The sequence below is a fragment of the Spodoptera frugiperda genome, chromosome 5, assembly GCF_023101765.2.
Source record: "Spodoptera frugiperda isolate SF20-4 chromosome 5, AGI-APGP_CSIRO_Sfru_2.0, whole genome shotgun sequence".
NCBI classification, from domain to species: Eukaryota; Metazoa; Arthropoda; class Insecta; order Lepidoptera; family Noctuidae; genus Spodoptera; species Spodoptera frugiperda.
Genome location: NC_064216.1, coordinates 4,460,619 through 4,476,396, shown reverse-complemented (window position 1 = coordinate 4,476,396; position 15,778 = coordinate 4,460,619). Strand labels below are relative to the sequence as shown.

Here is a 15,778-nt window from a genome sequence, read left to right as displayed (position 1 = left end):
TTATAAACGCAACCACTTATCTAGCCTGACCACTAATTATGGTCTTGATCCCATATGATACACGCAAATTGGACTCAATTTGTAGTATATTTGAAATTGCAAAAGACATTATGGTCTACCGAAATTAAAAACATTTCATTATTTTTAATAAGCTAGTGCATGCCTGTACAATAGACGTGATTATAGTAGGAACATCTATGACCGCAGCATTATCCTCCCTTAAAAAACACGATAAAACATAAAAACAATAAAAAAGTACCATCGAATGACGGAATGCAATAAAATCGTGACAATCATCTAGAGGCAAAACCTTAAACGCCTTATAATAATCTTATGCACCGCCTTAATCTACAGTGGACCTAACCTCAAAAAGTTGGCCAAAAAACCGTGAGAACACATCGTTCAGAGCTGCAGTGACTCGATTCTTATGATATATTGCCTTAAACGTGCCATTTAGCGCTTACTCGTCCATTCTTAAGTATAGTGGGGCAAATTAGAAAAAAAAAATGTAAACACAACATTGTACGAATTCAATAATTAGATTAAGCTTGTAATGAGGGGGTTGGAGAGCCTTCGGCGACGGCGGGTCGCGTCGATCGCCGCCCCGTGGCGCCTCGGGCGGGGTGCTTTTGACCCTATTTGTTTTAATTACCAACCAACGGTCTTTAGGAGGACATGGGGCCTTTGTGCTAGCCGAAAATTGTGGCTAATTGGCGGTAGGCCACAACCTTAAACGAGCCGAGGTAAGTTCGTGATCTCGGTTGGCCTTTCTCTGGAAATTGAGATTTGGATGATCCTTTGGGATGGACCTGGACTGTACACTGTATTTTAGCACTCATTTTGGAGGCGGCTGATTATGATGAGAATTAGATTAATTTTAGACTTGAAAATTAAGTTTAAGTTGCATAAATTATATGTGTATAAAACAGTCAGCTTGATGATTTTGGAAATACAAATTGGACTGAAACGATAATCATTTTAAGTTTAAACAAAATATCAGTACACTTCATACTTAAGTTTTGGTCAGTTCCAAACCTTAAGACGTACTTCAAAAATTCCTCAAAATTATCCACCTACTTACTCTCCAATCAACATATTAACATAACTCAGCTAAATACTATACTTACATCAGTCTTTACAACTGAATTCCTTTCGAAGTTCCTGAGGAGATTCCTCAGATGTTCCCAATATTACTTCGATTACCGAATCATCTGGTAAATGCTGGGGTAAACGCTTGTAATCGCCTCTGCCTTACCATTAGGATTACCATGAGCGCCGCCATTACGTGCGGTTAAAAGTATCGCTGTTGCATTTTATTTTTCAATAAAGAAATCCTTGTGTTCAGTTTTGATTCCTTTTCTGGTATTCCGACTTAATTTGTCTATTTATTTAAAATATATTTGCTAACATTTCTGTAAGGCAATGTGTATATAATTACTCGACATAGTAAGTTAGCTTTAATAATATAGAAGTTCATATGACTAACATTTCCAAGTACCTATTACAAAAATGCTCCCACAAAAATTTCACTTATCATTATTAATCTCGAAAAGCCTTGTCCAAAATCCCACGGTCTTAAAAGTCGGAGGTGAAACCCAAGAAATGTAGCCTGAAGCAAACGGTAGATCCACTGAAGCAGCCATGGCGTCCGTATGTGATATTACAGATGACGCTAACAAATTCGACGAAAAAGCCACAGAGTAATAAAATGGTGTGGTTTTAAATTATGATACTAGTGTAGAAGAATATAAAGGTGAAGGTGTTAAGATTGTATGTGGAGCGTCTGTTGATGAAGTATCCGTAGTGTGAACGAGTATGGTTGGTGAGGAGGTCGCACGCAATCTAAGCATTCGGAGCACGTGGGAAAGACGCAAAGCCGAGGCGGGGTGCCTCGAGGCAATCCGCCACGGTTGACGATCACCGCGATAAATATATCCAACATTAGTGCACAGAGCGGCCGACGGGCGAGAGGTGATTGTTTGGAAAGTGGAAACGCAATTTATAATGTTGAATTTCAGATTTTAGGATTGCAAAATTGCTGGTTGTAATCGTCCAATTTCATGAACAGTGAAACATTAGACTGTGAGTATATCGCAATTTAATTGTAGCAATCATTTCCTTAACAATTTTAAGGCAAAATGGGTGAAAGCAGCATAATTTAGATCATTCGTAAGTCTATAGCTACTAATTAAAGTCATGAAGTTGGAAAATAATATAAATTCTAACTGTAATAAACACCCGCTAAGGCTCTAAACAAATCAACAGTTTGAATCCCACGTAACTGATATTTAATATAAACAAACGGTCGACATAAACAAAACCTGATACCCTGCTCTATAAGGCAACGTTACAACTACAGCCTCAGGAAGAATTCCCTAAAAACTTCACAGGGTCAAATGTCGAAGAATTTATTGCCTCCGCAGTAAAACCCGAATGTTCGGCGTCTTTGGGAAGAATCGCGAACCTCTAATTAGTGAGATTATGAAAATATTCACACAGGTGCGTTGCAGCCCTAATAAGCATGTTCGCTTCGGGCGAGTCGTGAAGGTAAGGCTAATGTTTTGGGTGTTACTCGCAGGTGAGTTGCCTTTTGTTTTTGGGTCGGAGGTAATCTAGGATCGTCTGTTTGTTGTATGGGTTTTAAATGTGAGGTTACGTTTGTGCCTGAGTCGTGATTTTGTTTCCCAGGTGTTTGCGGGAGGTTCTCTTGCGTGCTGTTCTTGGAATGACAATTATTAAGGGGCGCCAGATTTTGATTCGGAGATAAATAATAATGATACTTTATTTAGATCTGTAGGTGTTTTTGCACACAATAATGACTGTAGGCACTTTGGAAAGATTTTATACTCAAGTCACAAAAAAGTCTGTGTAAAGTTTCTCTTATAGTGACGTGACTTCTATGACTCTTTTTAAAAAATATAGTACTATGCGCTTGGTCGCTATCAGCATCTAGCACGTGCTCTTATCTAACAGCTAACCGGTAGTTATGACCACCAATGTACACAATCTGGAACATTAATCTACCACATTAATATGTAGCGAGATACAGACGCATCATTTTTCACAAGATCCCTCTAAATGTGACATTTCAAATTTTTAAGTCGTGACGTTAAAGTCCTTAGACGTTGGACATTTTTGAAGTTCCTCGTTGTGGACAGTTTGTTGTGTACTTGGTAGATCACAAGAACATCAGATGTATAGATCTGGAGTATAAACATCTTATTTGGTCTTTATTCCAAATATATTATTGACAAGCTAGTGTTTTTATCATTGAAACTGAATAACATAACTGGTGACAATTTGCTTCCTACCATAATATTTCATGGAATATCAAGCAAAAATCACTATTATAATCAACAGTTACTTTAGTTAGATTTCTCAAACAAACAGATTATTAATTGCACCGACTTTATGACAAACATACAAAATAACACATACAAGTAGCAAACACCCGAAATGACTAATGTTAAACGTCCAAAATTACAAAACATTGTAGACAGTCCCATTAAATTTACATTGTATTGCAAAAAAATGAATTCGCAACCGAAACCATAGGAGTCCATTCGCGAATGGCACAAAAACTGAAATATCGCCCTCGTTATAATAATAGGTGGCCGGCGGAATCCGCATCGCAAATAAAGAACGCCATAATTTTTGACATGTCGAACGTAAACACCTTATAATTTTGGCAAAGACTAAATATTTAAGGTAGATATGGACGATCATTGACTAGGCTAATCATGCAAGAGGAACATTTTTTTGTAAGATATTTTTATATCAGATAGGATGGCAACTGATGAATGAAAACTTATATCAGTAACATCAATTCCTGTCGTGTCGTCGGAACTTTTATTGCTATTTGTCCAATGTTTTCTTCCTTGCACGTCATTACTAAAAGACATATAGGTAGTAAAGTTCTTTAATTTATCCGCATATAAAAACTTATCCCAAACATTATGCAATAGGTGTTCTACCAAACTCTCAGAGGCATTTCGAAGATAGGCATAGAAGATCTTCACCAAAACCAGCCTCTATAACCATCCCACCCAGCTTTTACTCATTTTCATAGCCTAACCCACCGATGATCATTTCCAAAAATGACGGTATAATGATACGTTGTTTGATTAGTTTGTGGTAAATAGTGAATGGCGATCGCAGAGTAAAGGTTGGCGCCGACAACCGCGGTGGCGCCAATGAATCAGTCATTACTTACTGAATCGTCGGCATCACTTTGTGTAGACTTATTATTTAGCGAATTAAGTGTCTATCCGATTAATTTGTAGGCCTTGCCGGATAGAAGTGCGGTAGACCTAATTTGTTCTGCCGTCTGATCTGTATAAATTGGGTTAAGAGATTGTTTCTAAGGATTAATGAAATTGTGTGGAAAATTGACGCCTCTTTCGTATAATCATTATTTATCCTATTATACTGGCGTATGAGTCATAAAGGAATATTAGTTTTATAAGAACACACATTTATTTTTATTAGGGAAAATTTTGAGTAAATCGGCGGACTTATCAGTCGAAAAATAAAGGTGATAATTTTAATGTGAATAAGTCTTTCTTTCTAAAATAATTTTACCATGATACCAACACTTGATAGGCGATTTCAGACTCACAGTTAGATCACTGAACAATTTTAGGAGTCCTGCTGTTCCATTGGACGTAGTTGCAAGAGATACCGGGTCCAAAATAAGGATGTTGAAGAGAAATTAGTTTAATATACTGCAGTGACAGAAACCATCATTAAATAGTTAAAACACACAAAAAAGTCTACCTAGATAAATTGCACAATATTTTTTATAATTTGTCATTCCAAAACCAAAAGTTTGATACACTCGTAAATCAAGGAATCACACCAATTTATATGACATCAAAATTGTCAAGAACCATTCATTATAGAAATGAAATCGTCCCTTTTACACAATGCCCGTTATTTCGCAAAATGACAGGGCACGGGACGGAAGGCACGTCCCAAAGATACTGGTGACCGCAAAACTGCAAAATTTCCTCTTTTTGTTAGTCACAATAAAATTACTGCTCTATCCCAGTATCATTGGAAACGATTTCTGACAATTATAACCACATTTGCCCCCAAATTCGTTTAATAACCGGCCCGTTTGGCCAGCTCACATTTTGATCTTTTATAATTATATATCAGTATTTTAGAGCGTCAATTTTCCATTTTTTTACTTACACGGTTTTGTTTTAGGATGTCAGTGTTGAAGGTTAGATGTTTCGATTGAGTATTTTACCCTTTATTCTAGGATTTAATTGGCTCGTTTAAATTATTGATAATTGTTGTGAGCAAGATTTATAATTATTATAATTACTACTCGTAACTGCGTTTCATCAAAATTGATGCAAAAAATGCTACTATAGATTGCAACTTTATTTATATCTGAATTAGTATCTACAACGTTGCATTTATTTTATTTATCAGAAATATATCCTCTTTAACATTGGTCTTTTCACATCTTGTTCTTTCGTAAAAAAATATTGTTATTACTTATTTATTGCGAAAATAATTTGTTGTCATTTACCAGTATTTGTAAAAGCGCAATACCTAAATAAAATGTTGTATATGTAGTAATATTTGTTAGTCTTACGATAATTTGACTGGAAATTAACCAGACACTTACCTATGCTTGAAATTTGACAACGTATAAATATAATTTGCTTTGGAATAATTTCTAAATATTCCATGACCATTGCAACTTTCATCAGGTAGCACAAAAAATACTAAACTGTCAATCAAAATACAATTTTTTGACATGAAACGGTAACCGTAATCGTTTTGTTTTTTCACTTTTTTTAATGGATTACTTGTATTTAAGTGCGGTTTCTCGCTTGTCAATCATATTTTGGAATTTTTGTTGAAAAATCTCGTGTTTTGCTGTCAGATTTTTGTGAAACAAAAAAGAGAAGGTTTTGGTATATCATGGAAGGGGAGGACACAATTGCCAGAGGCTAGGATATGACACGGTTATAATTAAATAATACAATTTTTATATCTATTGGTTTAAAAAAATAGACAAGATAATGTTTAGCAAATGGGAAATAATTGTAGACAAACAAAACTATGACCTTCCGTAAGACAGCTAAATTCGATATCAATAGATAATGAACACACGCGGAATTGTTTCTTATAGCTTGTTATTTCCGCACTTCCGTACGAATAATTAAACGATACATCGATACAGGAACTGTTTGGAAATAATCGATTCGTTTAATGAGACAATCGAGTTTTACTTCAGAAGGTTGTTGTATAGGAAGCTAAAATCAATGGTAACTGTACGTAAATCAGTGGTTGAGAACAATTTAATAAAAACGACAGTAAAATAAAGCTCCACGGTTACGAAATATCATTTACTTAAGTACCTATTATGAGTATTGTATTAAGATTAAGGTAAAAAGTTGTCAAGTTCTTTACAAAACAAAACCCGAAGCTACGAACATAACAGGCTACCAGGGCTCCGGCTCAAAGCAGGAGAAGGAACGGAGTGGTTTTTGTCAGTAAGAGTCTGATACTCCCTATCGTCAATAAATGATTTTGTGTCTCAAAAAAAGGAATAACAACTACAACTTAACAAAGAAACTGAAATATATTATAATCTACTACTGAAAATTTTATAAACCAACACAAGAGTATACCAACACGCAAAACTGACAGCAATAACTATTAAACACACGGTAAACCAAAATTAAACAAGCGAATAATTTCACCAATCATACCTTCCATTCCCACAAATAAATTGATCGACAAACGGACAGACAAACACTGCGCCTGACCACTTTACATCACATTATCGTACATTAGCTATTGTATGGGATTTTACATTTCATCGGCAGTGGGTGCGTCGGACCTCTAATTGGCTGAAATGAAACCTATTATGCGTTTGATACGTCGATGATTGACAGCTGCCAATCAGGATCGCGTGAGGACGCCGCCAGGTGGCGCGTGCGATGTTTTGTGGTGAGTGGCTCTTTGAAATGCATACAATTTATTTGGTTTTTGTTTTTGTGGGAAGCGTAGGTGTTGTGTGATATTACTGAGGGGAAATATTTTTTAGTAGATGTTTAACTGTTGAGTTTTATAGAATTAACGAATAATTTATAAATACCTAGTCATTATTTAAATTGCGAAGTTATCAATCGACCTAAACTATAAATTAGTTTCAAGTCTGATATAGTCCCTACTTAAACATTTATATTATAAATGATATGACTGTCTTACTTTCATTTCTCTACAAAATCGCCCAAAGAAGACTGAAGCTTAGAAGAACACGCGACTACGTTTAACTACTGATTATTATAAATATCAATCAAAGTATTTTTACTATCATAAAGTTCCTCCAAATCAGCAGCTAAAACTCAAAACCGAACACCTTGCACCCTCAGGCAAATATCCTAAAAGTTACAAAACTAACCTTAGTCCACAAAACAATAAATCAACCAATTTTAATCCTTCAAAAAACAAAATAACGGTCGAAACGCTTAAAGCAAGAAATAAATCTTCTTCAAAAACCATCGAAAATATGTAGTAAGTTGTAATAAATCTGTATTTAATTTCTTTGAGTTACCAATACGCTACTTCAGATGGTCGTTACGTTTTGGTCTAGCCTAAGGGTGGATGCAATCTTCATTAGATTTGTGGATCACGCGATTGGTGAGTGAGGCCAGGAGGTCATAACAGACAATTTTAAAGATGAACTAAATAATAGCAATTGTTTGCACGAAGATTTTTTAGAAGACATTGCAGCAACAACTATAAGAACTGCAAAGTACGACATGCCAGTATTCAAAATGGTAGATAAGGTGCTAGCTAAGATTGTAGTAGGTGTCTCTCACATGTTAAAACATGAGTACAATTTAAATTAAAAACGGATTCTATTTTAGCGAAATTAAAAAAAATACATTATAATATTAAACAAACCAAAGGTACAAACAAGATTACGAATTAAAGTTGCTAAAATTAATAGGTAAAAATGAATAGGTAAGCTAGGTATCACTGATACAATGATATGTGCATTGTTGAATCATGCAGATATTAGAACGTCAAGACACCTGATGTATGTAGTACTATATGTAATAGAGATAAATAAACTGAAACGATATAATCAAACTTAATAAAGTAGTAATCTAAAATGTAGGTAACCGCAACACAATCTACGGCTTCACAGCTCATTAATTAAATATATAGTTCGTAACTAATTGAATAGAACTGCTTGTATTACATTCAATAAATCAGTACGATACATTCATAAATCAACGACGTCAGTCAGGTTGCGCATACGCGCGCCGCCATGACAGTCGAAATCGTTTGAATTATCGCCCCATTTTCCCCCAAATTCGACTTTAATCCCTTCCGAATTGCTTTTAATTGGCATAAAACAACAGAACCAATTATTGGAATGGGATAAATGGAATAGTCATGGGAATTTGCGGTGATTTGGGGTAAGAATTCACGATTGCGTTGCGATTAGAGCCCAATCAGAAAGGATTTGTTGCAATTTCCATTGACTGGCAAATTGCTGATGCAAGTTTAGTGTTCAATCATCAATCACATGTCGATTCGAGAAGATTGGCTGGATTTTTACTTTTAATTCTAAGTTAAAAAGCCACGCTATGTTTTGAAGAGGGTGTCCGTTAAATCCGTATTCTTAAAAAAAATCCAATTGTTTCGAAATAATCCGGAAAAAGTAGCAGTCCGTTAGGGTGAGATTAATTTGCCTTGTTTATGAAGAACAATGTGATATTGTCACTATTCATTCCTAGCGCGTGTGGACAAAAGATAAAAAAAAATTAAAAAGCCATCATTTAAAATTATAAAGATTAAGGCAAGTATTGAGATTTTGGACGACAATGTTATTTTTTGAGCATATTATGTATGGTATTTTTTACCAATACCACATTGAAGTGTATTTTTTTAATTACTACTTTATGTTCATAAGCACAAAGAACACATTCCCAAGACATTTTCCATTTAACATAATCACGAAACGATTATCGAACACAACGCGTAGCGACATCGCATGGTGACAAATGACATTTTGTAGTTCGTCGCCCGTCAACTAGATGGCGTAACCATTACCGCGCTCGAGACACGATCGTTACCAAAGAATTTTATAATTCCTTGAGAGAATGTTGAGGCATCTGAAAATTATGGTGCTTTGTAAAACGCTCTTACTTTAATACAGTAATGTGTACAGAATGTATATTATTACATAATCATCTACATTAAGGGATGGAATGTGATACGGGCTTGATTGTCTCGTCTGTCTTGAATTAAAGTTTGTGAGTCATCCTTCTGTGAGAGAAAAGATTTCCCTTAGAAGCAACTAGTCTACTTAGGTATTTTTTATGTATTGATTTAATTTCTTTACTGATACTATATAGTAGGCTAAGTAAGTGAACAAAACTATTGGTAGGTACCGAATAAAATGTCATTCTTAGAATAGATGCAAATTTACTATAAATCAAAAGTAGTATATAATTATGCAAATTACGGTCCGATAATTGACCCTTGGGGAACACCTAATTCATAATTATGGTTCATTGATTTGAAATCAGGTCTAGATACTTGAATTTTATAGAAGTTCTTTACACTTTTGGCTAAAACGTATAAGACTGCCTATTTTTTTGCATTAAAAAAGGTAAGTAGTTAGCAGGTAAGTAAGTAAGTTTTTTTGGAATTATTATTCCTGTAGTAAAAATTAGTATTACCAAGTCAAATTCATAACGTAAATCTAAAAATAACAATTCATATTGTATGACTGTTAATAATTATGTTGTAGTCTCTTTAGTGAAACAAGAGGAGTCTAAGTACATGCTTATGTGTAATTTCAATTGAAACGTCCAAATGAATTTCGTCACGATTTTTATTAGCAAACATACTCGTTACTAAATTAAAACGGGTTTGTAGAAAATCGCTCTCGACTGCCGCTCACCTATAATTATAATTAATTTCATTACATTTACTATAATGATTGTGTTTGGTATTGCACGATGTGTGATGCGTAGGGCTGCCCACCATACATACAACTAAGTAGGTACTATTAGAACTGGACATACTTTGTTCTCAAAATGGAAACTATTTTCAAATCTCTTGTGGTCTATTGCTATCATTAAATTTCAGGTGCAGAATGTTTTAATTACTTATATATTAAATTGATTAAACTCACATTTAATAAAGAAATTGAACTACTTTGTATTCATTCAATTAAAATAGATTAAAACGTGACACAAAAAAGAAACACTATGTCTAAATAACTAGATTTTTAAAAAGAAATAGGCATCTAAGTATCTTTATTCAAAATTGAACTAGCGAAAACCCTATAAGCAGCCCATAGGCCACTCGTTAATGGGCGAACTGACACGCCATGAAACCGTTACCTAAGTTTTTGTTCTAAATGTGAAGTTTCTTAAAAGTTTAGCCATAAATAATGGCCTGCTAATATATTTTGTGAGTGAGCGAGTCAGGTGAAGATTTATTACTCTTAAGACGAGCGTATAAAAACATAGAAAGACTGTATCTACCTATTTGGTAATAGCTAGCTCTTAGTAGATGAGAATTCAATATCAAAGTATAGTTAGGGCAGATTTTATTGTTTTTATATTTATCTCTTCATGAAGTTTTATTTCTTTTATTTCTGAAGCTGACCAGGTTTACGTTCATTTTAACAATAAGTAGGCTTGTAGCATTTTTTTATTAGTATGTTTACTATATATAGTCCATCATTCAACAAATATTATTGCAAAATGGAATATCAACCAATAAATAAGCGATTGAGTCAATAAAAACAATGTAGGTGAGTACCTACTGTTTTAATAGTTGTTTTATGTTGTCTGTGTATTAATAGCACTATAAATTACCTTATCTGCAATCGAAACATTATGAGATGCTAATGCAGATAGACACGAAGGGGAAATAAAACAATGTAGTAAAGTTCATTACTATTTTCTTTAATTTATATTTTCTAAGTAGCCTCATCGACTTAATTTATAACTTACTATACATATTATTTACACAAAATTTACAAACACTAAAACTACTTATTCAATACTCTTAGAGTTAAAATCGTACAGCTAATTTTTGAACATGATTTCAATGTCATAGCCACAATTTTGGAACAAAATAACTTAAAACGAAGGTAATACTTTTCGGTAACTTTAGTCAACCATAAACTATTTTGAGTTAATCTATCACAATAAATAAACATCTAAATAAACAATAACAATAGTTAAAAACAATTTCAGTCTTCAAAAGTGAAAATAGATCAGAGTTTCGGCGGCGCGTTAATCTTTAGGAAGGTGAAGATGAAAGAAGGTTAATAAATAGAAGGTGATGAATGAAAGACGAAGCAGAAATGATGAAAGAAAAACGGACGATCAACGATAAGAATTCTCCTAATCAGTCAGTGATATATCTTTGGTAAATAAATTAATTAACTAATCATTTTATACTCGAATATAAGCCTCTTGCCAATTTAAACAGGTACGGGATTGTGGTGAGAGCGTCTAATTAATATTTACAGTGGTGAGAGTTATCGCTTCATAATGTCTTCTATCGAAAAACCTAGAGTTCTTTTTGGGCTTTCTATGGGGGATTGATGGTGACTAATAAGGGGCTGGACTTGTTGTGGGAGAGGTGGTGAAGGTTTGTGTGAGAGATCCAAGAGAGAGTTCTCCGACTGACTTGTCGATGAAACTTCCTGACATCCTTCCAAATGCTCTAAATGATGCTTGTTCGCATCACTGTGTGTTAATAAATGTGTCTTCAAGTTAGATCTTTGGTTGAAGCTCTTGTTGCAAACCGGGCACTTATGGGGAGATTCTTCCATATGCAAAATTTTGTGGACCGCTAAGGTCCTCGATTGGCAGAATCCTTTCCCACACTCGGTGCACTTGAATGGCTTCTCTTTCGAATGTATGTACCTGGAAAATAGAGAACAGAAATTAGATACAAGTTCAACTTTCACTTCTAGCGAGTACACAATGTAAACAAACATCTACATCTTTATGGCTCAATAGGCGACGAAATAAGCGCTTTGAATGAAAATTGAAGTGATTCTACATTACGGACACATTAGACTGTTAATATATACGATACGATATGAGAAAAAAAAACTTTGGTCTCGTAAAAGCGAAGAAATATAACGTGTAATTTGTTCGACGGCGGAGCAAGACAGATATGGTGATCGTAAAGAACGAAACCGGTTGGCGAGGGCGCGCGTGCGCCCGCCGCCTCGCGACCTCACAAAAAGGTTTACACTTTTAATTTTTTTTTCTACTCTTATCGTCAACAATGCCTCGGTGAAACACGTCCTAAATCACGTTGTTGGTATTTCGAGGGAAACATTAAATTAAATTAGAAGCCTCTCAGATATATTGATTACCAACATCGGGTAATCCTTTAACTAGTGAAAGTGGTTTGGTTTGTAAAACACGTTCATTAACTTGATTTGTTTGTTTGAAGATAAGTGTAGTAAGATGCCTTGCGATTTGGTTGTAACCTACATATTTGCTGATGTGTCAATTTAGAAATTGGCGTCGCCCAATGTGGTGACCATTAAATAATGTTGTTAAACTTTTAAAACTTTAGTGGTTCAGATAAAGTAAGGTTTATAAATAAACTTTAATGTGTTGATACTGAATATCAGGTGACACGAAACTCAATAGCAAGGGACATAAACAACTTAAATATAGATAAAACGATGATACACACCTATGGTCTCTGAGGTGGTCTTGCCGGCGGAATGCTTTACCGCAGATGTCACACGAGTAGGGCCTCTCATCAGTGTGGGTCCTCTCATGAATCAGTAGGTTGTATGACTTGGTAAATTGGCGGTTGCAGTATTTGCAAATGAACTGTTTCTTCGGCCTCGTTCCAGGGACGCCTGGTGCTCGCATTGGTGGTGGGTTCCTGCCTGGCATTCTTTGAGCCATGACACCCGGGTATCTTAATGAATGGTGGTAGAAGGCAGCGTTTCTAATCCACTGGTTTACGAGCATAGCGTGGTATGGAGCCGACGGTGGGAGCGTCGCGACTTGTGCTTGTACGTAGGCCGACATTGGGTGCGAATAGTTCTGCACTGGGACTTTTTCGTAGGGGTATGGGGCTTGCATTGCTGGCCGGGGGTAGGTATAGGGTTGTGCAGGTGGTGTCCAAGGTTGGTGCCGCGAGATAACGACGGCTGGGGGCGTGTCGTCGGTGGGCGTGTGCGGCGGTGTCGGCAAAGGGGGTGACGGCCGCTCGAGCTTGACTAAAGCTTCGATCGGAAAGTCTGGTGGGTAGCCTGCGGAAATAATTAATATATTGTTAGTATGTTGACCTTGGAATAAAAAAAAATTTGCCGTTGAGGAAGAACTTTACTATCGGAAATAATTAAAAAAACTGTTTTTTTTATTTTATTCATTATTGCTAATATTATCAACACATGACCCTATTTAATTAATTAAGTTAGCTATAAAATAATTTTGAAACAAATTCAATTTTATTTTTCTAAAAATATTCTCAAGTAAGTAAAATTTATTTCAACAAAAACTAATATCTGCCTACATAAGTATACCTACCTATAATATCATATCCGCTATAACATCCATCATCGTTAGACATAAACATAAAACTACATAAAGAATAGCCTGTTTTGCTTATATCATGAACGCAATAACATTACCATAACAAAAACAATCCGCACTGCAATAAAATATAAATAGACACTCACTATGATTTTCCTCAATATGTTCTTCCTCCTCTTCGATATTGATATCGTCCGAACTGTCAACACTATAAGGCTTATCTTCCATTTCCACAAATCAATTGTCCATAAAACTAAACACTAGGGCACTGTCCTCTCGGGCTCACTTTGGTATCACTGTAGCTGTGTCGCCACTGCAAAACAGGTTTGGACTGACAACCGGCTTGTGAGAGCGCGCGGAGCGTTATGAGTTTGTGTGCGTTTGTTATCTGGGCCTGCGCGAGCGCGCCGCGGGGAGGGGGGCACATCAAACGCGCCGCTCCGTCCGGCGCCTGTGCTGGCTCCCGAGGCAGCCGCACCTCCCCAAGAGGCGGGGCCTACCGAGCTCTGCCTTCAGAATCGATCGGTAACAATCGCGAATTGCTTCAACCAAGCCCTCACTCACTACGACTAAGTTCTATTTCCAACGTTCCCTACACAGCTTTAGAACTATGTCGAAGTAAATTTTCGAAGGTTTTGTATCGTTTCGTAATTGAGTTTGTTTGGCAATGCAAATTTTTGGTGACACGGCGGCCCGTTGAAGTTATTAGGTGAGCGGATTGCTCTGGTAATTTAGTTTCGTAGGCAAGGCTTTGTGTTTGATTGTCGCATGTCTTTGTACGGTTGTTGTAATTTGTATCTGTATTGAGATTAGGCACGTATTACATGGGTCTTTGTGTACTGTTTTGAAGTACCTTTTAGTGAAAGCTTCGACGTTCCAGATTGAATTGTTTATGTTCCCGTATTCGAATATGCACGACTTCCCTTTGTTTCTTTGATGTCGTTATTGCCATAGTTTGATTTTGACTTGGAAATGAATTGATTTATACATCTGATCTCTTTTAGTGTCTACACATTTTAATTTGTCATCGATGTGTTTAAATCATGCTAGCATTTATTTCTTTTCTAAAATTGATTTACTCCCAGTCTCCTCCTAAAATTTCGATAGGTAAAAAGTTTTAATTCCTCAATTTAATTAGCAATCTCTTTAGTAGGATATTTAGGTGATCCAGAAATGTATAAACATTAAATTTGATACCTCACAAAAAAGTAATCTGTAAGCAACAATATTTTTATTTTTATATTAAATAAATCGGTAACTGGTAAAAAATTTAGAAATTCCGAGAATAATGGCATTAGTTGCATAGAAACGGAAAGTAGGTATTAAATAAATACCTACTTCAAATCTTAAGTGAACTGAAAACAATGACTACAATGATAGACCACATACGTATGTTGTAAATTATGTACTAAATTATGATTCATATCACAGTAAAGGAATAATCATCATCATCATTAATTTGTTCTCAATAGTAGTATTATTTTCTTTTTAAATTAATACTGGTCAAACTATTTTCTAAATAACCTTATTGCTTACCGATAAATAAAATAATTAAATTAATTTATGATCCCAATTTTTCAGGCATCAATTTATCAGAATAGAACTTACCCCAATAAAATTCAAACAAAGAAAAATTTTAAGACAGTAAAATTGTATGCTGTATTAAAAAATCCTCTGCAAATTATTATTTTTGGAGAATTGTTAAAATCGCGCTTTGGGCAAGTCCATAGTAAAATTGGGCGAGTCTATTGCCGTACCTGACCCAAACACACGAATTTGAAAGGATGAATAATAGAGTAAAATAATAAAACAATAAACGAAATTGTGTCTAGACTCCAGACAAAGTAATAACCACAAAATTGAATCCAGAAAATAGTTTAATACAAAATTATATTGCTCTTCCATATGTATAGAGGATAAAAACTAAGTCTTACCGCCTCATACAAGTAATTTTTAATCACCCTACTATTTTAGCATCATGATCATCATATCAGCCACAAGACGTCCACTGCTGAATATAGGCCTCTCCCAATGACTTCCAGATAGGCCGGTTGGAAGCGACCTGCATCCAGCGGCTCACTGTGACCTTAATCAGGTGGTCTGTCCACCTTGTGGGTGGACGTCTTACGTCAAACCATAAAATCTATGACTTACGTGTAGGTTATAGTTAAGAAAAATCTCCATAAATTGCCATACAG

The 15,778-nt window shown here is 35.4% G+C and overlaps 1 protein-coding gene across 1 annotated transcript; it reads right to left on the bottom strand.

Moving 5' to 3' along the window:
• Window positions 1–10,943: 10,943 nt before the first annotated feature.
• Window positions 10,944–13,954, bottom strand: LOC118272115 (protein odd-skipped). The gene is made up of 3 exons (XM_035588459.2): window positions 13,727–13,954; window positions 12,727–13,297; window positions 10,944–11,936 (listed from the first exon to the last, which is right to left on the bottom strand). The coding sequence occupies exons 1-3, from the start codon at window positions 13,806–13,808 to the stop codon at window positions 11,546–11,548; spliced, it is 1,044 nt and encodes a 347-aa protein (XP_035444352.1). The 5' UTR covers window positions 13,809–13,954; the 3' UTR covers window positions 10,944–11,545.
• Window positions 13,955–15,778: the final 1,824 nt, after the last annotated feature.

Excerpts from the sequence above, each read along its gene's own strand:
- LOC118272115 (XM_035588459.2), bottom strand. The coding sequence starts at position 13,808 with ATGGAAGATAAGCCTTATAGTGTTGACAGTTCGGACGATATCAATATC. Across the intron at positions 13,298-13,726 it reads ACATATTGAGGAAAATCATA|GCTACCCACCAGACTTTCCG; the intron begins GTGAGTGTCTAT and ends TTATTTCCGCAG. Across the intron at positions 11,937-12,726 it reads GACCACCTCAGAGACCATAG|GTACATACATTCGAAAGAGA; the intron begins GTGTGTATCATC and ends TCTATTTTCCAG.